This window comes from Saccopteryx bilineata, chromosome 6 (assembly GCF_036850765.1).
Source record: "Saccopteryx bilineata isolate mSacBil1 chromosome 6, mSacBil1_pri_phased_curated, whole genome shotgun sequence".
Taxonomy (NCBI): Eukaryota; Metazoa; Chordata; class Mammalia; order Chiroptera; family Emballonuridae; genus Saccopteryx; species Saccopteryx bilineata.
The window spans coordinates 128,668,129-128,685,346 of record NC_089495.1 but is presented as its reverse complement, the minus strand read 5'-3'; the positions used below and the strand labels follow the sequence as shown (position 1 = coordinate 128,685,346).

General features: G+C 50.5%; 1 protein-coding gene across 1 annotated transcript; it reads left to right on the top strand.

The window, feature by feature from the left end:
* The first annotated feature begins 13 nt into the window (after positions 1-13).
* Positions 14-16,919, top strand: OGFOD3 (2-oxoglutarate and iron dependent oxygenase domain containing 3). The gene is made up of 9 exons (XM_066234320.1): positions 14-374; positions 2,493-2,710; positions 6,248-6,323; positions 7,840-7,882; positions 10,952-11,016; positions 11,603-11,659; positions 14,177-14,330; positions 14,755-14,878; positions 16,698-16,919. The coding sequence occupies exons 1-9, from the start codon at positions 19-21 to the stop codon at positions 16,832-16,834; spliced, it is 1,230 nt and encodes a 409-aa protein (XP_066090417.1). The 5' UTR covers positions 14-18; the 3' UTR covers positions 16,835-16,919.
* The last annotated feature ends 299 nt before the right edge of the window (positions 16,920-17,218 follow it).

Below are 17,218 nucleotides of genomic sequence, written 5' to 3'. Positions count from 1 at the left end.
TGGCAAGAACCCCGGGGTATGCGGACCCCTAGGCAGACTCGGCGGGGTGAAGACGCACTTCAGGAGGCGGCTGGGAGCTCGGCGGAGACAGCAGAGGACCTTGGGCGGGAGGTGGGGGAGCGCATTCATTCTGCAGCGCTCGGCCTGCGATTGCTCGGGTCTGGCCGCCAGCCCTGGAATCGAAGGCCGAGCGTGTCGTGCCACGTCTCTGGCCGCGTCAGCGTCACGCTATCTCTCGCGGCGGTCGTCCGAGCTCCAGTGGCTCCTGCGTTCGACCCGGCTCCTTGGCTAGCTGGCCCGATGGCGCCGCAGCGGAGGGGCGCACCCAAAACGCCCGAGGGCAGCGGGGTAGCCGAGCGCAGGCGCCCAAGCAGGTACCAGACAGCGCAAACAGAAGGAAGACAGCGGGATGCACGGACTCGGAGGCTGTCGGCCGGGACGTGGGTGTGGCCCGAGTGTCGCTATCGTGTGGGTGGGGTCTGTTCGGGTATGGGCGTGGCCTCCGGCAGGAGGCTTGGCTGTCTGGTAGGTGGGGCCTGCAGGTTCCCGCACCCGCTGGCCACCTGAGTCCACGTGGCCAGCCGGGGCTCAGGTGGCTTAAGCAGGGGATCATGAGGTAGAAGGGAGTCTCCCCGCCCTGACTCCCGCCAACCCCGTGTGTACAGAGGGCTCCAGGTTCCCATCGTTTGGTCCCTGTGTTCTGTGAACATGAGGGCTCCCTGTTTGATGGCCCGATGAATAAGTGACCATCTGATCACGTTGCCTTCGAGGGGATTCTGCCTCAAGCTTTCGGGGCTAAGGTGCATTTTAATCACCTCAGGACAAATCACCGCGCTTGCCTCGTGGGCCGTGGGTCTTGTTCCCAGACCTGAGAAAACAGACTCCTATTTTGGCAGCTTGCTTCAAACAGAGATGCTTATTTTGAGGAGACTACGAGGGGGAGTGTTGCATCCAGATCTGGCCCGAGAGGCTGTTTCTTCACTTTTTCCTCCCTCTCCGCCTCCCACTCCCCGCTGTCCTTTTCTGTCTCAGCATCCAGGCTGTCTCAGAATATGTGGCCAACAGCTCTGTCTGCATCTGCAGGTTAGAGTTTCAGCCACCTGCTGCTAAGAGCTTGCTCTCTCTGTCCAATCCGAATTCTTGGGGAAGAGAAGTGATAGGCTCACTTGTAGTCAGGTGTCCATCCAGTCTACTCAATGGAGGCTGAGTAGGTTGAAAGCTGGACTGCACAGTTCTGTGAGTGGTGGGTCTTTGTGGGCTAGGCAAATCTCCCAGGTGTCTAAAAATCCGTTTAAAATGATCATGTATCCACCCAATGTGCTGACTGTGCTGTGCCCACCTTAGGGTTTATTTGATTGGAACTATTGATTTAGCAGTGTGAGGTTTGAGGGACTATAAAATTAGAAGGCAAGTTGTAAGGTATTTTTCCCCGCCGAGAAGGAAGGAACAGGTCTTGGAGCCACCAAGTGTGGTAAGTTCAAAAGGCTTTATTCAGCACAGAGCGTTCCTCGGACGAGATTCACTGGCCTGTTAAGATGGAGGTCAGGAAAATCGCACACGGAGAGACCGCGTGGGTATATTTAAAAAGGGGTCAGAGAAATCTTACTGGCTGACAGTCAGTCGCTTTTTTCCAAGGACTCCTAGGAAGTTTCTTTTGGTGCGCTTGGCTGTGGGTGGTCCTAGCCAAAGTTCGTGGGCCTGGGTTCCCCACGTGACCATCCCTCTATTCACCGACCTTACACAAGTGTCCTGCTTTCTAGGAATTAATTATATGTATTTGAAGAAATAAGGTACCCGCACTTCTGTGAAGGGATGCCCTTATCTTTTTTTCTCATTTCCTGCCAGTTCATCTAGCTCTGTGACCACCAAGCCTTTCCTAGAAAACAGAGCACACAGCTGCTCAGTTACACACATATGCAAACACACATGAATATACACAGACACAAACATGTGCATGCATATGTACTACAGAAACACAGACACACATGCAACTTTAGCATGGACAGTGAGCCACTCATGGTCCCCAACTTGTACAGAAAATGTCTTGCTTACAGATAATTTCTGTTGTGCTTGTTTTCTCTTTCTGACTGGCTTACAGTTTAGTTACGTGGGTTTGACTCACCTTAGTTAGGGTTGTGTGTATGGGTGTGCATGCACACTGGGGCACACATGTGGCATAGGGAGATCATTTCCAGATGTAGGCAAGGTGAACAGCACCATGGACTGGTAGGACTCCCCAAACTGGTTGTCCATGGGCAGCTCTTCCTGTTGCCTGCAAGGGGCAGTGAGCCCTGCCTAGTCCATGGTGGGAGGCACATCCTCCCTACCTGGCAGGTGCCTCTGTATTGGTTGACAGTAGCTCTGACAACGATTAGTGTAGGGACAGGTCAAGGCTGTAATGAACTGTGGATGTGGCCTCTGGTCATCACGGTCTGCCTTTTCAGCACATACAAGTGCATGTGGGTGATCATGATTGTGTTTTTTGTTCTCAGCATGAAGAGAACCTGGACACCACAGGAAATGTGGAGGAAGTGGCTGAGAGCCACCGTTCTGGGAGCCTGTGCCATGCTCACTGTGTTCCTGCTTTGGTGCAGTCTGGAGCATGATGATGGTGTCACTGAGGTCCTGGCTTACCGCAGCGAAGTCCTGCCTGGCAGGTTCATCGAGGTGCCCTGCTCGGAGGACTATAACAATCACCGAAGGTTTGAAGGTACACAATGCTGTCGTGATCCAGAAAAGTGGCAAGTTAACAAGAAATGCAGCACATTTAAAATGCATGTGTTTTGCTATGGTGAATCAGTGGGGATCAGGTTGAAGGTCATGGGGGAGGCAGATGACCTTTCCTGTACCCTAGGTTTGTTGGCCCACACCTGGACAGGGAAGTGCAGGGGTTTCAGGCCCTGCACAGGGCAGGCCTGTTAGTCACCTTGGAGGCCATGGCCAGCATTTCACTGAGGTGCCCCTCACTGGGAGTGCTGTCTGATGGAGGAGAGGGTCTGCCTGGAGGGATGTAACAGAATTGGAAAGGGAGAGACTGAAAGTTGAAGCCAGAAAAGGCAGTGGCTATGGAGAGTGCCTTAGAGCGCTGTCACTATAAAAAATGTTGCAACAAAAAAAAGGCACTATCAGAGGCCCTTTTCCCCAGTGGGTGTCCCATCCTGGTGCTTGCCACTCTGAGAGGGCAGGAGGAGAGTGCGGTCAGCGGTCTGGCGAAAGGCAGCAGGTTGTGTGAGGAGGAACCGTCAGGGGGAGGGCTAGCGGAGTTCAGCACTCTGGGGAACGCACGGAACTTGGGCCTTCTCTGGCTGCTATATTTTCCCACAAGTTCTCTGCTTCCTGGGTTCTTTCTCAGTTTGAAAAACCTACCCTGAGCGACCTAGTTTTACAGGCAGAATTCAGTTTTTTTTATTCAGAGTGATGCTTTGAACTTGAATCAAGAAGAGTTGCCAAGTCCTCCCACTAAGCGGCACTGTTGAGATGCTCAGAGAATTTCAGTAGAAGGACGCATGCAGTTTGCTGGGCAGGCCCATTCCTTGGAACCAGTGCTTCACCCCTAGAGCCACAGCCATCAGGGAAGGAGCCTGCTCTGTGGTTGGCACTGTCTTAGGTGGCTTTTCCCCTCTAAAGTCCCAGTGTTCAGGAAAATATTTTTCAGTGGTTGGAACTAAAGAAAAGTTTTCTTCTTACCCATTTAATAATTGATCGACATTAACCTGACCAGGTGGTGGCACAGTGGATAGAGTGTGGACCTGGGACACTGAGGACCCAGGTTCAAAACCCCAAGGTCACTGGCTTGAGAGCAGGCTCACCAGCTTGAATGCAGAGTTGCTGGCTTGAGCATGGGATAATAGACATGACCTCATGGTCACTGGTTTGTGCCCAAAGGCTTGAAGCCAAAGGTTCCTGGCTTGAGCAAGGGGACACTGGCTCAGCTGGAGGCACGCCCCCCTCAAGGCACATATAAAAAAGCAATCAATGAACAACTAAGAATGCAGCAACTATGAGTTAATGCTTCTCATCTCTCTCCTTTTCTGTCTCTGTCTCTTGCGCTCTCTCACTAAAATATATATATATGTATCTATCTCAACATTAAAAATAGTTGAAATGGGGGAAATTGAGGAGCAGTTTGTGTTTCACGGGAATGGATTATCAGTTTGGGAATATGACAAAGTTCAGGAGATGGATGGGGTGATCATCACACAACAGTGTGAATGTGCTAAGTGCACTGAATTGGACACTTAATGGTTAAAGCAGTAAGGTTTGTATTATTTATATTTTACCACAATTTTTAAAAGAGCTGAAGTGTATTTTAAAGCCTCTCGAGTTGCTCTTCCTTGGCTCTTTCCTCCCTTAGGTGACAGAAACAAGTAGAGGCTTTTCATACTGTGGGGGGCCTCCAGTCCTAGCAGGGGGCTCCTGATGAGCTAGGGTCCCCCGCCTGGGTGTGTGTCCACATGGTGTGTGTTACTGTGTGTTTGTGAAACACACACTCATGTATGTGCACTGATGTTGTCAACTGTTCACAACTTACTCTGTCACCCAGATTATGCTCTTGTGCTCTTGACCTTGTTCACATTGAACATGCTATGTGGCTACTGGTTTTTTAAATTCTAAATTCATGGGATTTTGGTTCTCTCTTTTTAAAAATTGATTTCTAAACTAATTGCATTGTAGCCATATTGTATAATCTGTATGCTAGCAATACTTGGATCTTGGTTCAGACTTTCTCTGTTAATGTCTCACATGTACTTGGGAAAATGTATGTTTCCCAACAGTGACACACAGAGTTCTGTATATTTCTCCTATGCCAAGCCTTTGAGTCATCAAACCCTCTGATCCTCATGGATTTCTGTCCCCTCCATTCATCAGGTACTGAAGGAGGCATGTAGAATCTGCACATTGCTAGAATCTTAGGATTATATTTAGTCCCATGGAACTGAGGCATCCTTTCCCCAATGACCCCCAAGTTGAAGTTTATTTCCCCACAAGACAAGGCCTAGTGATAGGTACTCCAGGCCAGCCCGGCATCCTTGGAGCTTATCTACATCTGAACTCCTTGGTGCTCCCACTCAGTGTGAGGCTCATGTGGTTCCAGGACACTGGGCTCACATTACAGACTGGAAGAAGAGGAAAAGGCGAAAAGCTAGAGGTCAGCCAGCCCAGCCTATCCTGAGAGTGTCCCAAGACTCCAGCTCATCAGCTAGTGTTATGGGACTCGCAAGGAATAAGACACATCAGATGAAAGTAGTAGAGCAGAGGCTGAAACTCTTAGGTGGAATCAGCTCTGAGAAACTGCGCCACTGCATATTTATTGAGTTCCAAGAGCCATAGCTCAGCAGATAAAACTAGAAAGCTACAAAAGCCTTTTTCCCCATCCGTTTCATCCCAACCCTGCCTACTGTGTCCTTCATGATCATGGACATGAGAAGAGTCAGAGTCTCAGAGCTTATCAATCATAAAGGGCATCTGGTTCTTGAAGGCATTCCTCCAAGAATCCTGTGTACTTGCATTCAAGTAACCCCAGGCCAGTCTCCTGTTATGGTTAACACACTCCAAGATCTCTTGTCTCCAAGTAACCCCTGCTCTGAAGTTAACTGCCGTTTGTGCAGGGTCTTTTCTTACAAGCTAGGATGTGCCACATGGCCATCTGGTGTGGGATAGCCAGCCTATCCTTCCTAACAAACACAAGGAGCTTGTTGAGCTCATTGCCTTTGATGCGCTACCTCATCCTAGCCCCATCCACCTCACCCTGGGCCCATCCTCATCTGGGTTTCTCCAGCTTTCTCCCTCTGAGCATTTGCGGGTCCCAGGTACAGAGCGGCAGAGGAAGGAGAGGGTGGTGAGCACTTTGTCAGTATCAGTTGTAGGGCTCTGGGGTAGGATAGAAACTAGCATCATAAGCAGAGCTTTGGTCATGCAGGAGTGACTTCCTGACAGGTACTTGGGAATACTGGGTCTTCAGAGTGCCAGGTGTTTCCAAGGGCCTGCCTGGTGCCAGGCCTCCAGAAACATGGCCCACCAGTGAGATGATGGGATGCACTCACGTGCAAAGTCATCCTTGCTTATCTGAAATTCAAAGCTAACTGGGTATTCCTTATTTTATTTGCCAAAGTGGTCCCCTGAATCCTGTGCATGGCAAGGCCCCATCTCACAAGATCCCGTTGTCCCTGGGGAGGGCCACCCACAGGCTCTGTTGTTGGGCTTTGTTGTTGCCGGGTTGACCTCACCCTGGTACCTCTCTCTCCAGGTTGCTCCCCTACCAAGTGTGGCCGGTGCATCACTGACACTGTCATCACCAGGAATGAAGCCCAACGGATTCGCAGGTATGATGCATCCATGAGCTTCTGTCCCAAACGAGCAGGAATGTGGGACTAAGGGCAGAAAGCAAAGAATTACTACTAAAACAATGACTTAGAGAATTCATGTCAAATTTCATGAGGATTTTCTGTGTGCTTCCAAGACAAGGGTAGGCTAGTCTTTTTTTTTAGGAAAAAAGGTTGTTGCTGTTTGTGAGCAGAATCTTCTGGATCTGGGCTTCCTCCAGGGGAAGTTGTTCTGACCCATTTGGGAGGTTGTATGGGAATGCTGCTCCATCAGCTCCTGGGGCCCAGCAGGAGCCTATTTAGAGGTGGGGTGTTCACCCACAGCAGGTGGTCACTGGGTTCCCTCTCCTCCAGAATAGGTGAGGGTGAACACTTTGACTGCTAGCAGTGACTTATGTGGAGCAGGAAGCCTTACTTGGAAGTAGTTGGATTTTTTCTGGTTGAAGTGTTTTGTTTTGTTTTTTGGGTTTTTTTTAATTTTTTGTATTTTCCGAAGCCAGAAACGGGGAGATAGTCAGACAGACTCCCGCATGCGCCCGACTGGGATCCACCCGGCATGCCCACCAGGGGGCGATGCTCTGCCCATCGGGGCGTTGCTCTGTTGCGACCCAAGCCACTCTAGCGCCTGAGGCAGAGGCCACAGAGCCATCCTCAGCACCCAGGACAACCCTGCTCCAGTGGAGCCCTGGCTGCGGGAGGGAAAGAGAGAGACAGAGAGGAAGGAGAGGGGAAAGGGTGGAGAAGCAGATGGGTGCTTCTCCTGTGTGCCCTGGCCGGGAATCCAACCTGGGACTCCTGCACGCCAGGCCGACACTCTACCACTGAGCCAACCGGCCAGGGCCTTAAAACAGAATCTTAAAGCTTAGATTTGCTATGAGCTGTTCAGACATAGAATATCTTTGGAAGCAAGCACCAAGTTGAGCAGAGTCTGGCCCTCAAGCTGCAATTGACTTTGCTGACATCTGCCACATGCTGAATTGAGAGTCCCAACAGGAGATGCTCCTTTTTCCAGACAACATTGTGGGGCTGCTGGGATGAGGGTACTGGTCTTAGGGGTTGATCCTCCCCCAGGCCATTTCCTAGGCAGCTGCAAAGCATCTGCTCAAGATACTGGAAGCCCTTGCCTCTTCAGTGGTTGGGTGGTCCTGTCAGGTCCAGCACAGGCCACCACCTGAACCACCTCCTTAACCTCCTAAACTGGTGGTTCTAGAGCACCCTCCCAAGCCTGTGGTGACCAGGACAGGGACTCACTGGGAGTAGTTCAACCATTCAGCATGGCAGACAGCCATGAGACCCTCTTGTTCCTAAACTGTGTCCTGTGTTGTCAACAAGATGATGAAATATTGCCATTCACTCACTTAGCATTGGCAGCTGAGTCCCATGGTCTAAGCATGTGTTTATATCCTAGACATTAAACTATCTGTTCACATTGCATTGATGGTAAGATTGATATTTGCCTAGACGTATGGTAGATAAGACTATTAATAAATCTGATTTTAAATGATCTTTCCCACAGCATAGCGGAGAAGGGGCTCTCCCTGGGAGGATCTGATGGAGGGGTGAGTGGTTTGCCATTTCTGCTTCAGTTTTCTCTTTACTCCTTTAACTTGCCCTCCCTCTGAGGGAAAGGAGGAAGTGAGGGACATGCAGGGCCCTCACATGCCCCCACCATCCCTATGGACAAGTCCTGGGTCCCTGGGGCACCAACTGCAGCTGCTCAATTGAGATGAAAGTTCCCTGTCCTAAGGGTATGTCACAGCTGGGAGCTTCAGGTCACATTTGCATTTCAGAATGCTGGGCAGGAGGTGGGGGTGTCAGGCATGGGGCTGAGTGGTGACTCAGCAGGAACCTAGTGAGGAGAGTGACAGTGCTGGAAACAAAGGGGCTGTGGGGAACAGTGTCCAGCATGCCGGTGGAGCTCCCCACCCTCTCAGACACAGGCCTCAGACCAGTGTGGGCACTGTCATCCATTGTGGGAGATTTCTGGGGAGCAGTGGTCCACCAGAACCTGTGAGTGGGATGCATTTTGGGAAAAAGACTTTTGCAGATGTCATTAAGTTAAGGATCTCAAGATGAGATCATCTTGGCCTAACCAGGCGGTGGCACAGTGGAGCATTGGACTGGGATGTGGAGGACCCAGGTTCGAGACCCCAAGGTCGCCAGCTTGAGCGCAAGCTCATCTGGTTTGAGCAAGGCTCACCAGCTTGAGCCTAAGGTTGCTGGCTCGAGCAAGGGGTTACTTGGTCTGCTGTAGCCCCCGAGTCAAGGAACATATGAGAAATCAATCAATGAACAACTAAGGAACCACAGCGAAGAATTGATGTTTCTCATCTCCCTTCCTGTTTGTCTGTCCCTATCTGTCCCTCTCTCTAACTCTGTCTCTCCCACAAAAAAGAAAAAAAAAAAAAAAAAAGATGAGATCATCTTGGATTTTCTGGGCAGATCGAAAATCCAATCACAAGCGTTCTTGTAGGAAGAAGGCAGAGAGAGATTGAGACTAATGAGCAGCCATGTGATGACAGGCAGAAATGCAGTGATGCAGCCACAAACCAAGGGATTCTATGGGCCACCAGAGGTTGGAAAAGGTAGGAAGGACCCTTGAGGTTTTGGAAGGAGTGTGGCTGTTTGACATCTCAATCTCAGACCTCTGCCTCCAGAGCATGAGAGGATAAATTCCTCTTGTTTTAAATCCCTGGTTTGTGGCAATTAGTTACAGCAGCATCAAGGAACTGAGATAGGTCCAGCACAGCTCATCCACTTCCTGGGCAGCATCTGGGAGTCCCGTCCTGCGAGCACTTACTTTAGTTTGAGTTCTCATCATCTTGCATCCTTGTTGGTTTGAGTTCTTGTGTAGTTTCCTGAACGTGGCTCTCTGCCCACTGTGGATCTGTGGGAAGATTCATTCTCTGCATGGTTTGGTGATCCCTGAATTATAGTCACCACATGGATATGAACCATTCTACATGTTGAAACTCCTAGGAAGACTCATTCACAGACTTTGCTAGAATTTCTAAGTATGTATTTCCATGATTATCTGCCTGACTTTATTTTATTCTGCAGTCTTTCCTGTTGAGTTCTGAAAATCAAGCTGCCCCTTTTATTTTGATTTGGTTTGGGAGGAATATTTATTAAAAACCTGTTTGTATGGGACTCATCTTTGACTCTTTGCTCAGCTGCTCAGCATACACCCAGGAGGTTGTCTTGCAGCAAATTAACCAGGTTTGTTGCCTTTAAGTTCAGTTAGCATTTTTAAAGCACAGATTATGTTCAAATGACCCCCTGGACTAGTTGCTGTATCAATAAGGAACAACAGAGAAGCTCCAAGACTGGTGGCCACTTCCCTCCTGGGATGGGATGTGGGGAAGGGCCTGCAGGGGCAGATGGGCAGCGGTGGAGACCACTTTGGTCATTCATTAGAAAGTTATGATCCAGCCCGACCTGTGGTGGCACAGTGGATACAGCATCGATCTGGAATGCTGAGGTCACCAGTTCAAAACCCTGGGCTTGCCTGACCTGTGGTGGCTCACTGGGTAAAGTGTCGGCCTGGAATGCTGAGGTCGCTGGTTCAAAACCTGGGCCTGCCTGGTCAAGGCACATATGGGAGTTGATGCTTCCTGCTCCTCCTCACCTTCTCTCTCTCTCTCTTCTCACTAAAATAAATAAAAATTAAATTAAATAAAAAAAAAAAACAAAAAAAAAACAACCCTGGGCTTGTCTGGTCAGGCACATATGGGAGTTGATACTTCCTGTTCCTCCCCACTTCTCGCTTTCTGTCTCTCTCTCTGTCTCTGTCTCTCTCTCTCTCTCTCTGTCTCTCCTCTCTAAAATGAATAAATAAATAAAAATAATTAAAAAAAAAGAAAGTTATGATCTAGCAGTTCCACTCCTGGACATTTACTTAAGAGATTGAAGGAGTCTATCCACACAGACATGCCCACCTGCAGGTGAGCAACAAACTGTGCACCCAATAATGAGATGCTCTCAGCAGTAAGACAGAACAGACAGTAGATGCATGGAGCACGTGAGTGAATCATGGCGTGGCTGTGCTGGGTGAGAGGAACCAGAGCAGATTACTTCCTGTGTGATTCTGTTGACCTAAAACTGTAGAAAACATAAATCACTCTGTTGTGACAGAAGTTGCACCCATACCTGGGGGTGGGGTGGGTGGAGAGAGGCAGGAGGGAGGGATTGCTAAGGGGTACAAGGATATTTGGGGGTGATGGATGTTTGTTTTCATGATGGTGATAATGGTTGCGTGGGTGTATACCAACATCAAAACTTGTCAAACTGTACACTTTAAACAGAAGCAGATGGTGTGTGTTGGTTTAACCTCAACAAAGCTGTGGGTGGGGAGGGGGGCAAGTTCACAGATGCATCTGGGGGAGCGCCATCTGTGGACAATTTTCAGAATCAGACCAGAGTTTGCTCTTCAGGCAGCAGGGAATGGGATCGTGCCACACACACCCTGGGTCTAACTTTCTTCAAACTGCTCCTGTGTGCCATCTCCCTGACCCAGGATGTGCTAGGATGGATCTCAGTCACCTGTGTCTCGGGTCAGCGGCTGGTCACACATCTGTGGCTGCCACCACACAGGCCTCAAGCTCTGCTCTGCAAACTGTCTTTTGCAGGCGTCCATCTTGGACTTGCACTCAGGAGCCCTGTCTGTCGGGAAGCACTTTGTGAACCTGTACAGGTGAGAGCCCAAGGGGTGGTGCTCTAATGATGTGACATGGACTTGCAGCTCTGTGCCTGTCTTAGCCAGGGACACCAAGTGAGGTTTCCATCAGAGCAGCTTCAAGTCTTGGGTAAACTGCAGCATTTGCTGCAGGGATGTGGGCTAGGCAAGAACTGGAAGATATGGCCCTTCTCAGAGGGCAACATCCTTTTCTCCATCGAGGCCTCTCAGGAAGCTGGGACCTGCTTGAGGATGAGGGACGGGGCCGAGGCAGAGCAGGATGGGTGAGGCAGGCTGGTTCCCTGTGAGCTATGTGAGCTGTAGGATTTGAGGGACTCTGGTTCCCTGTGAGCTATGTGAGCTGTAGGATTTGAGGGGCCAGGAGAAGCCTCGACTTCTCAGCCTTTATAACCAGCCCTTAAGTGTGCTAGGCAGTCCTGACTCCCACCTTCCCTGTTATCACTCAGGTGTTGTTGTAGAAACAGATCAGCTCCAACCTACAATTCCAGCTGGTTTCCAGGGACCTGTGCATTGCCTGGAGGAAATACTGAGTTTAAAGGAGAAATTAATAAAATGTTACATTTGTTAATACTCTTACTTTCAGATACTTTGGGGATAAAATAGAAAATATCTTCTCAGAAGAGGACTTCCAGTTATACCGGTGAGGAGCCGGAGGTCAGTGTGGATGGGGAGGGCACTGGCCTGCATGTTGTGAGGGTGGAGCCTCCTCCCTGGCCCTCTCACAGGCCAGGCGGGTTCAGCTGAATATCCTGGGTCAGCGCCTATCTTGAGCTGAAATACTCATGTGTCAGTTACTAAGTAGTAGGTACAGGACAGCACCTGCATCCGTGAGTCCAGCTAGACGCTCACGCTCACTGGTGACCCTGTTAAGGTCCAGGCCAAGAAGCAGCAGCTGCTGAGTCCAGCTTGGCAATGAGTATGCACGAGAGAAGGCGCTGCAAGGCTGCAAGACTTAGAAGAAACACACAACATAAAAGAAAGATTGGTACAGGCGACTCCCAGCCTCTAGGACTGAGAGCCCAGATCTCTGCAGACTCATTGTATTTATTTGTTTCTTTAATCAGAAAGCAAAATTAGCAGAGCATAGACGCAGGAACAGAGGAAGATAATTAACTAAAACCTTGCAGGTATGCAGGAAATGGCTCTAAGGTTCAGAAGCTTCCAGTAAACAATCTTATTAGTGCTTGCCAGAGTACCGCTCTACTTCCACAGGACTTGGCGTTCCAAAGTCTGCACCTGAGACTTGTTTCAGTGCAGCATTCCAATCTCCGGCCTTTTTCCTCCAAGCAGCCTGGTCACAAAGCCAGCTTTGGGTGGGCCAGTGACTCTTGTATCTGCCCCATGAGCAGCCCAGGTCCCGCAGGGGCAGGGACTGTGCTGATGACACATCATACTGCACATGCCTGATGTTGAGTGTCAGGCACGCCCTCCTATCCAGGTGGCTTCCCTACCTGGGGAAGTTCTTCATTTTTATTTTTAATTTATTTTATTTATTGATTTTTAGATGGGGGGGGGAGAATCGGGAAGCATCCACTCATAGTAGTTGCTTTCCATATGTGCCTTGACCAGGCAAGCCCAGGGGTTTGAACTGGTGACCTCAGCATTCCAGGTTGAAGCTTTAGCCACTGTGCCACCACATATCAGGCCTGGGAAGGTTGTTTAAATTGTACTTTTTGTTTTGAAATAATCAAGACTCAGACAGTTATAAGAAATAGCACAGGAGTTCCTGTGGACCCTTCACCCCATTTCCCTGACACCTACACAACCAGGGTCCAATGTTGCCCTTAAGAATTGACAGTAGTGCAGGCCATAGTTGTGGTCTGATGCTCTGGTTTTACCTTATTTGGTTTATGTGTGTGTTTAGTTCTGTGCAATTTGTTACCCACATAGGTCATGTAAGGACCACCACAGTCATGATGCTGAACAGCTTCATCACCACAGGGACCCCTGTGGTCCCCTTCCACAACCATAGCCCCCATCCCTAACCACTGCGGGGTCATACTTACCATAACCATGTTGCTTGGTAACAAAGCCCACAATCCCCCTGTATTATGCTTCCAGAGAAACAGCTGGAGAGTGAAGCCCAGGCTACTGACCCAGACAGGTTTGATAAACTCTTTACACTTAAATGGGAATGGCAAAGACTGGTCCCACATGCTAATGCAGCTCACTGGTTTCAGCTGCCAGTGCAGGGTATCCTGAGAGTCAGGGATGTTAGACCCCATGTACAATTCCTAGGAGGAGGCAGGATCCCGCAGAATGGTACCAGCGGTTTCGCGGTCCCCCCTGCCCTCATCCATGACTAGTTGTGCCACTGGCCTTACCAGTTTATTTGTTCAGTTTTTATCATTAAGTAGGATGTGTGCACCTTCAAGGTAAACAAAGATTAGGAGAATTAAACCAATTCAATAAATGGCATCCCATAAATAATTTTTATGACCTGATGAGAGACACTGAATACATGCACACCTCATTTCCTGTTGAAGGTGGGATATCATTCTTGATTCAGCAGAAGTTCTATGAGCATCACCATTGATGCTGAGATAAATGTTCTCCTTACTGAGATGAGCTTGAGGGGTCACTGGCAGCGGCCTGTGTGCCCAGTTACAGCCCTTGCCTAGGAGAGACTTCCCTTTAGCCTGTGACATAGGTGTCAGAGGGTCAGCTGGTTTGGAAACATTAGAATGTTTATATACTTCTATGCTCAAGCTGTCTCACTTCGGGCATGGTTTTAGGACCCTGGCACACGGTTGCACATGTGTGCCATGCAGCCTAGCCCACATGCCAGGGAGAGGCTGGTGTCTCCTGAGGTCCCAGCCCCTGACCATGTAGTGTCACCCTCAGTCCAGGTCTCTGTGCACTACTTGGGAACATGTGGGCTGAGTGCAGATGGCTGCCCACCTCCCGCCACTGCTCCTGTGTGTCACCATAGCACTGCCCCAGCAGGCCCAGTGTTATGTCATTCCTACAAGGAGCTGGTCCTCACGTTCCTAGTGGTGCACACGATATCCTGTGATGTGTGGGATATCACGTGCGTGTCTACCTTTCTGTCTTCCTACAGTCTGTGTAGCTCTGTATGGGGGTAGCGGGGGACCCATGGAGAATTCTCTCCTCTGAAGCCACACCACTCTAGGTGATGCATGTGTCCTCCCCGCAGGGATGTGCGGCAAAAAGTCCAGCTCGCAATCGCCCAGGCTTTTGGCATTAGCGCATCCTCACTGCACCTGACAAAACCTACGTTCTTCTCCCGCATCAACAGCACAGAGGCCCGCACAGCTCACGATGAGTACTGGCACACACATGTGGACAAGGTGAGCCCCGTGCTTGTCACACCTGAGCAGAGGTCTTCATCGGTCTCATGGAATCTCTGTCCCTACTTGCACTGTGTCCATTTCCCTGCATCTGCATGGCCAGGCATGAGGGGGGCTGGGCCTCCCCTCATTCTGTGTGAGGTGGGAGATGGGGCCTGTGGGCTGGCAGGTGTCATGACCACTGTCCAGGAGTCCCCGCAGCATGGGATCGTCAACCATAGGTGCCGCACATGCTGCTTTGCAGGAACACAATGGCCTAACCCTTGGAACTGTCAGAACCTCAGGCAGAACCAGACAGTGGGCGCAATGAAGTTTCCTCTGGAGCTGAGAAGGCTCGAGTGGCCTTATGCATGATGCCCACACATGAACTACAGACGCAGGGCTCTGAGCTCAAGGTGGTGACATTCCCCTGCTTTGTCCACAGGTGACCTATGGCTCCTTCGACTATACCTCACTGCTGTATCTCTCTGACTACCTGGATGACTTCGGTGGGGGGCGATTCGTGTTCATGGAGGAGGGGGCCAATAAGACAGTAGAGCCCAGAGCAGGTAGGATGCGCAGGCAGCCTTGGGGCAGGTGGTTTCCAGGGTGGGTGCTGCATCGCTTCTCAGCCTTTTGGCTAAGATCAAATGCAGGGTGGGTGCTGCATTTATGGGGCACCTGCTGTGTTCCAGCATTTGCAGGGATCCATGCCCACTGGTCTGAGACACCAGGAGGCCCATTTGTCGGAGGTTGAGGCAAGCATGTGCTCAGGCACAGCTGTTGCAGCAGAGTAGGTTCCTGGAAACTGCCCTGACCCTTCCCAGGGAGTCCCAGCAGCTTGAGATGAGGTAACTCCAGCCCTAATCATGTCGATAAAGACACTGAGCTCTGGGACCTGCTTCCCAACCCGTGGGCACAATGGACACACTCAGCACTGTCCAGTGAGCTTGTGTTGAGCACATGATCATCCCTTCCCTTCTATTACCTGTGTAAAAGGAAAGCCCAGGTCCTGGGTGGAAAGTGTGCAGTGCCCCTGGGGGCTTCCTGAGGGGCATTTTAAGCCCAATAAATACTTGAGTAGAACTTTCTGTATTACGAAAGGCCCCACCAGCTTGACCAGGTGGTGGCACAGTGGATAGAGCATCAGCCTGGGATGCTAAGGACCCAGGTTCAAAACCCTGAGGTTGCCGGCTTGAGCGTGGTCTCATCCAGCTTGAGTACAGGCTCACCAGCTCGAGTACTGGGTTGCTGGCTTGAGTGTAGGATTACAGACAGGAACCCATGGTTGCTGGCTTAAGCTCAAAGGTCACTGACTTGAAGCCCAAGGTTACTGGCTTGAGCCCAAGGTCGCTGGCTTGAGCAAGGGGATCACTTGGTCTGCTGTAGCCCCCCCAGGCAAGGCACCTATGAGAAAGCAATCAATGAACAACTAAGGTGCCCTATGAAGAGTTGATGCTTCTCATCTCTCTCCCTTCCTGTCTGTCTATCCCTGTCTGTCCCCCCCCCTCTCTCTCTCACACACACACACACACACACACACACACAAAAAGGCTCCACCATAAATCACAGTGTTATAGACCCAAACAGTGTGGCACTATGTGGACAGACACTCCTGTCTTGCAGAGCTGGGGACCCATCAAGGGCCAGTCTTCCTTTGGGGTGTGCAGGGTGTGGGCATCCAGGCCTGCTATGGTAGCCCTTCACTGCACAGGCCGTGTCCCCCAGGTATCTTTACTTCAAGTAGGCATCTTATGGGTTCCAAGAATTTAATAAGCCAAGAATCAGAGAAGCCTCTTTTGCTGAGGCTAGATGTCACATGTCATGTGCTTTTGGGAAGCATTCAGGGACCCTTGTTGCCAAAGAGGAGATAGGCATGGAAGGTTTCAAATCCAAGATGCTTTCATATTTTTGGTCACTCAGGTACCAAGCTAAATCATATTTTAAGGATGTTGGTGACCATCTAATAGTTATTTACTAAAGAATAAGAAGCAAGAACACACCTTTCTCTGAGTGCTGAATGCTTGGAGTTATAGAGCTGGGATGGCAGCGTGCCTCCCATCTGCCCGTGATTTTCCCCTGGTTCTGAGGGGTAGGCCCTGGGTATCACAGAGTTTGTTGGGCACCCTCATCCCCAAGTTGCTCCACCCACCACAGTGAGCTCATAGTGCCCAAAGGGGACCTGGGGTGCCTGTCACCCTGCCTGGAGGGTCCCCCTGCTGGCTTCCCAAATGCTGCATGTTCTTTTCCCTGTTGTCCTGCCTCTTGCATCAGCAGTCCTGGAGTGGGTGGGTTTCTCCCAGTCATCTGGTTTGTGATGTCAGTTTGTTAGAAATGCAGGTTCCAAAGGCCATGCATGGCATGGGTCACTTCTTTCTTCTCACCCAGGTCGGGTGTCCTTCTTCACCTCGGGGTCTGAGAACCTGCACCGGGTGGAGAAGGTACGCTGGGGTACCCGCTATGCTGTCACCATCGCCTTCACCTGCAACCCCGACCACAGCATCGCAGACCCAGCCTTCACGTAGCTCAGCTGCAGGACACCTCCAGCCAGAAGCAGCCCCTCCCTCCCGTTTCAGCCCTTTTCCGTTGAACAAGGTGCCTTACATATCATCTGGATTTTGATTTGCTAATGTTTGAGTCATTTCCTCTGTGAGTACATTAAGGGAGCCAGCTTTTCACCTCCTGAGCACCTCTGTGTTTGCTCTGCGGTGCTATGGACATGCCCCCTTCTGCCCTGGGTGGAAAATCCCATTTGTGAACAGAGTCAAAATGCCTGGGACGATGCCATGTGGGGCCAGCGGCCTCCGCTCAGGAAGCAGCATCAGCAATCAGGACACTTGTGGAGAAGGTTCCAGTGAGCAGGGGCCGGGGGCCAGACTAAGGACCAGAACCTAAGACACCAGCGATGG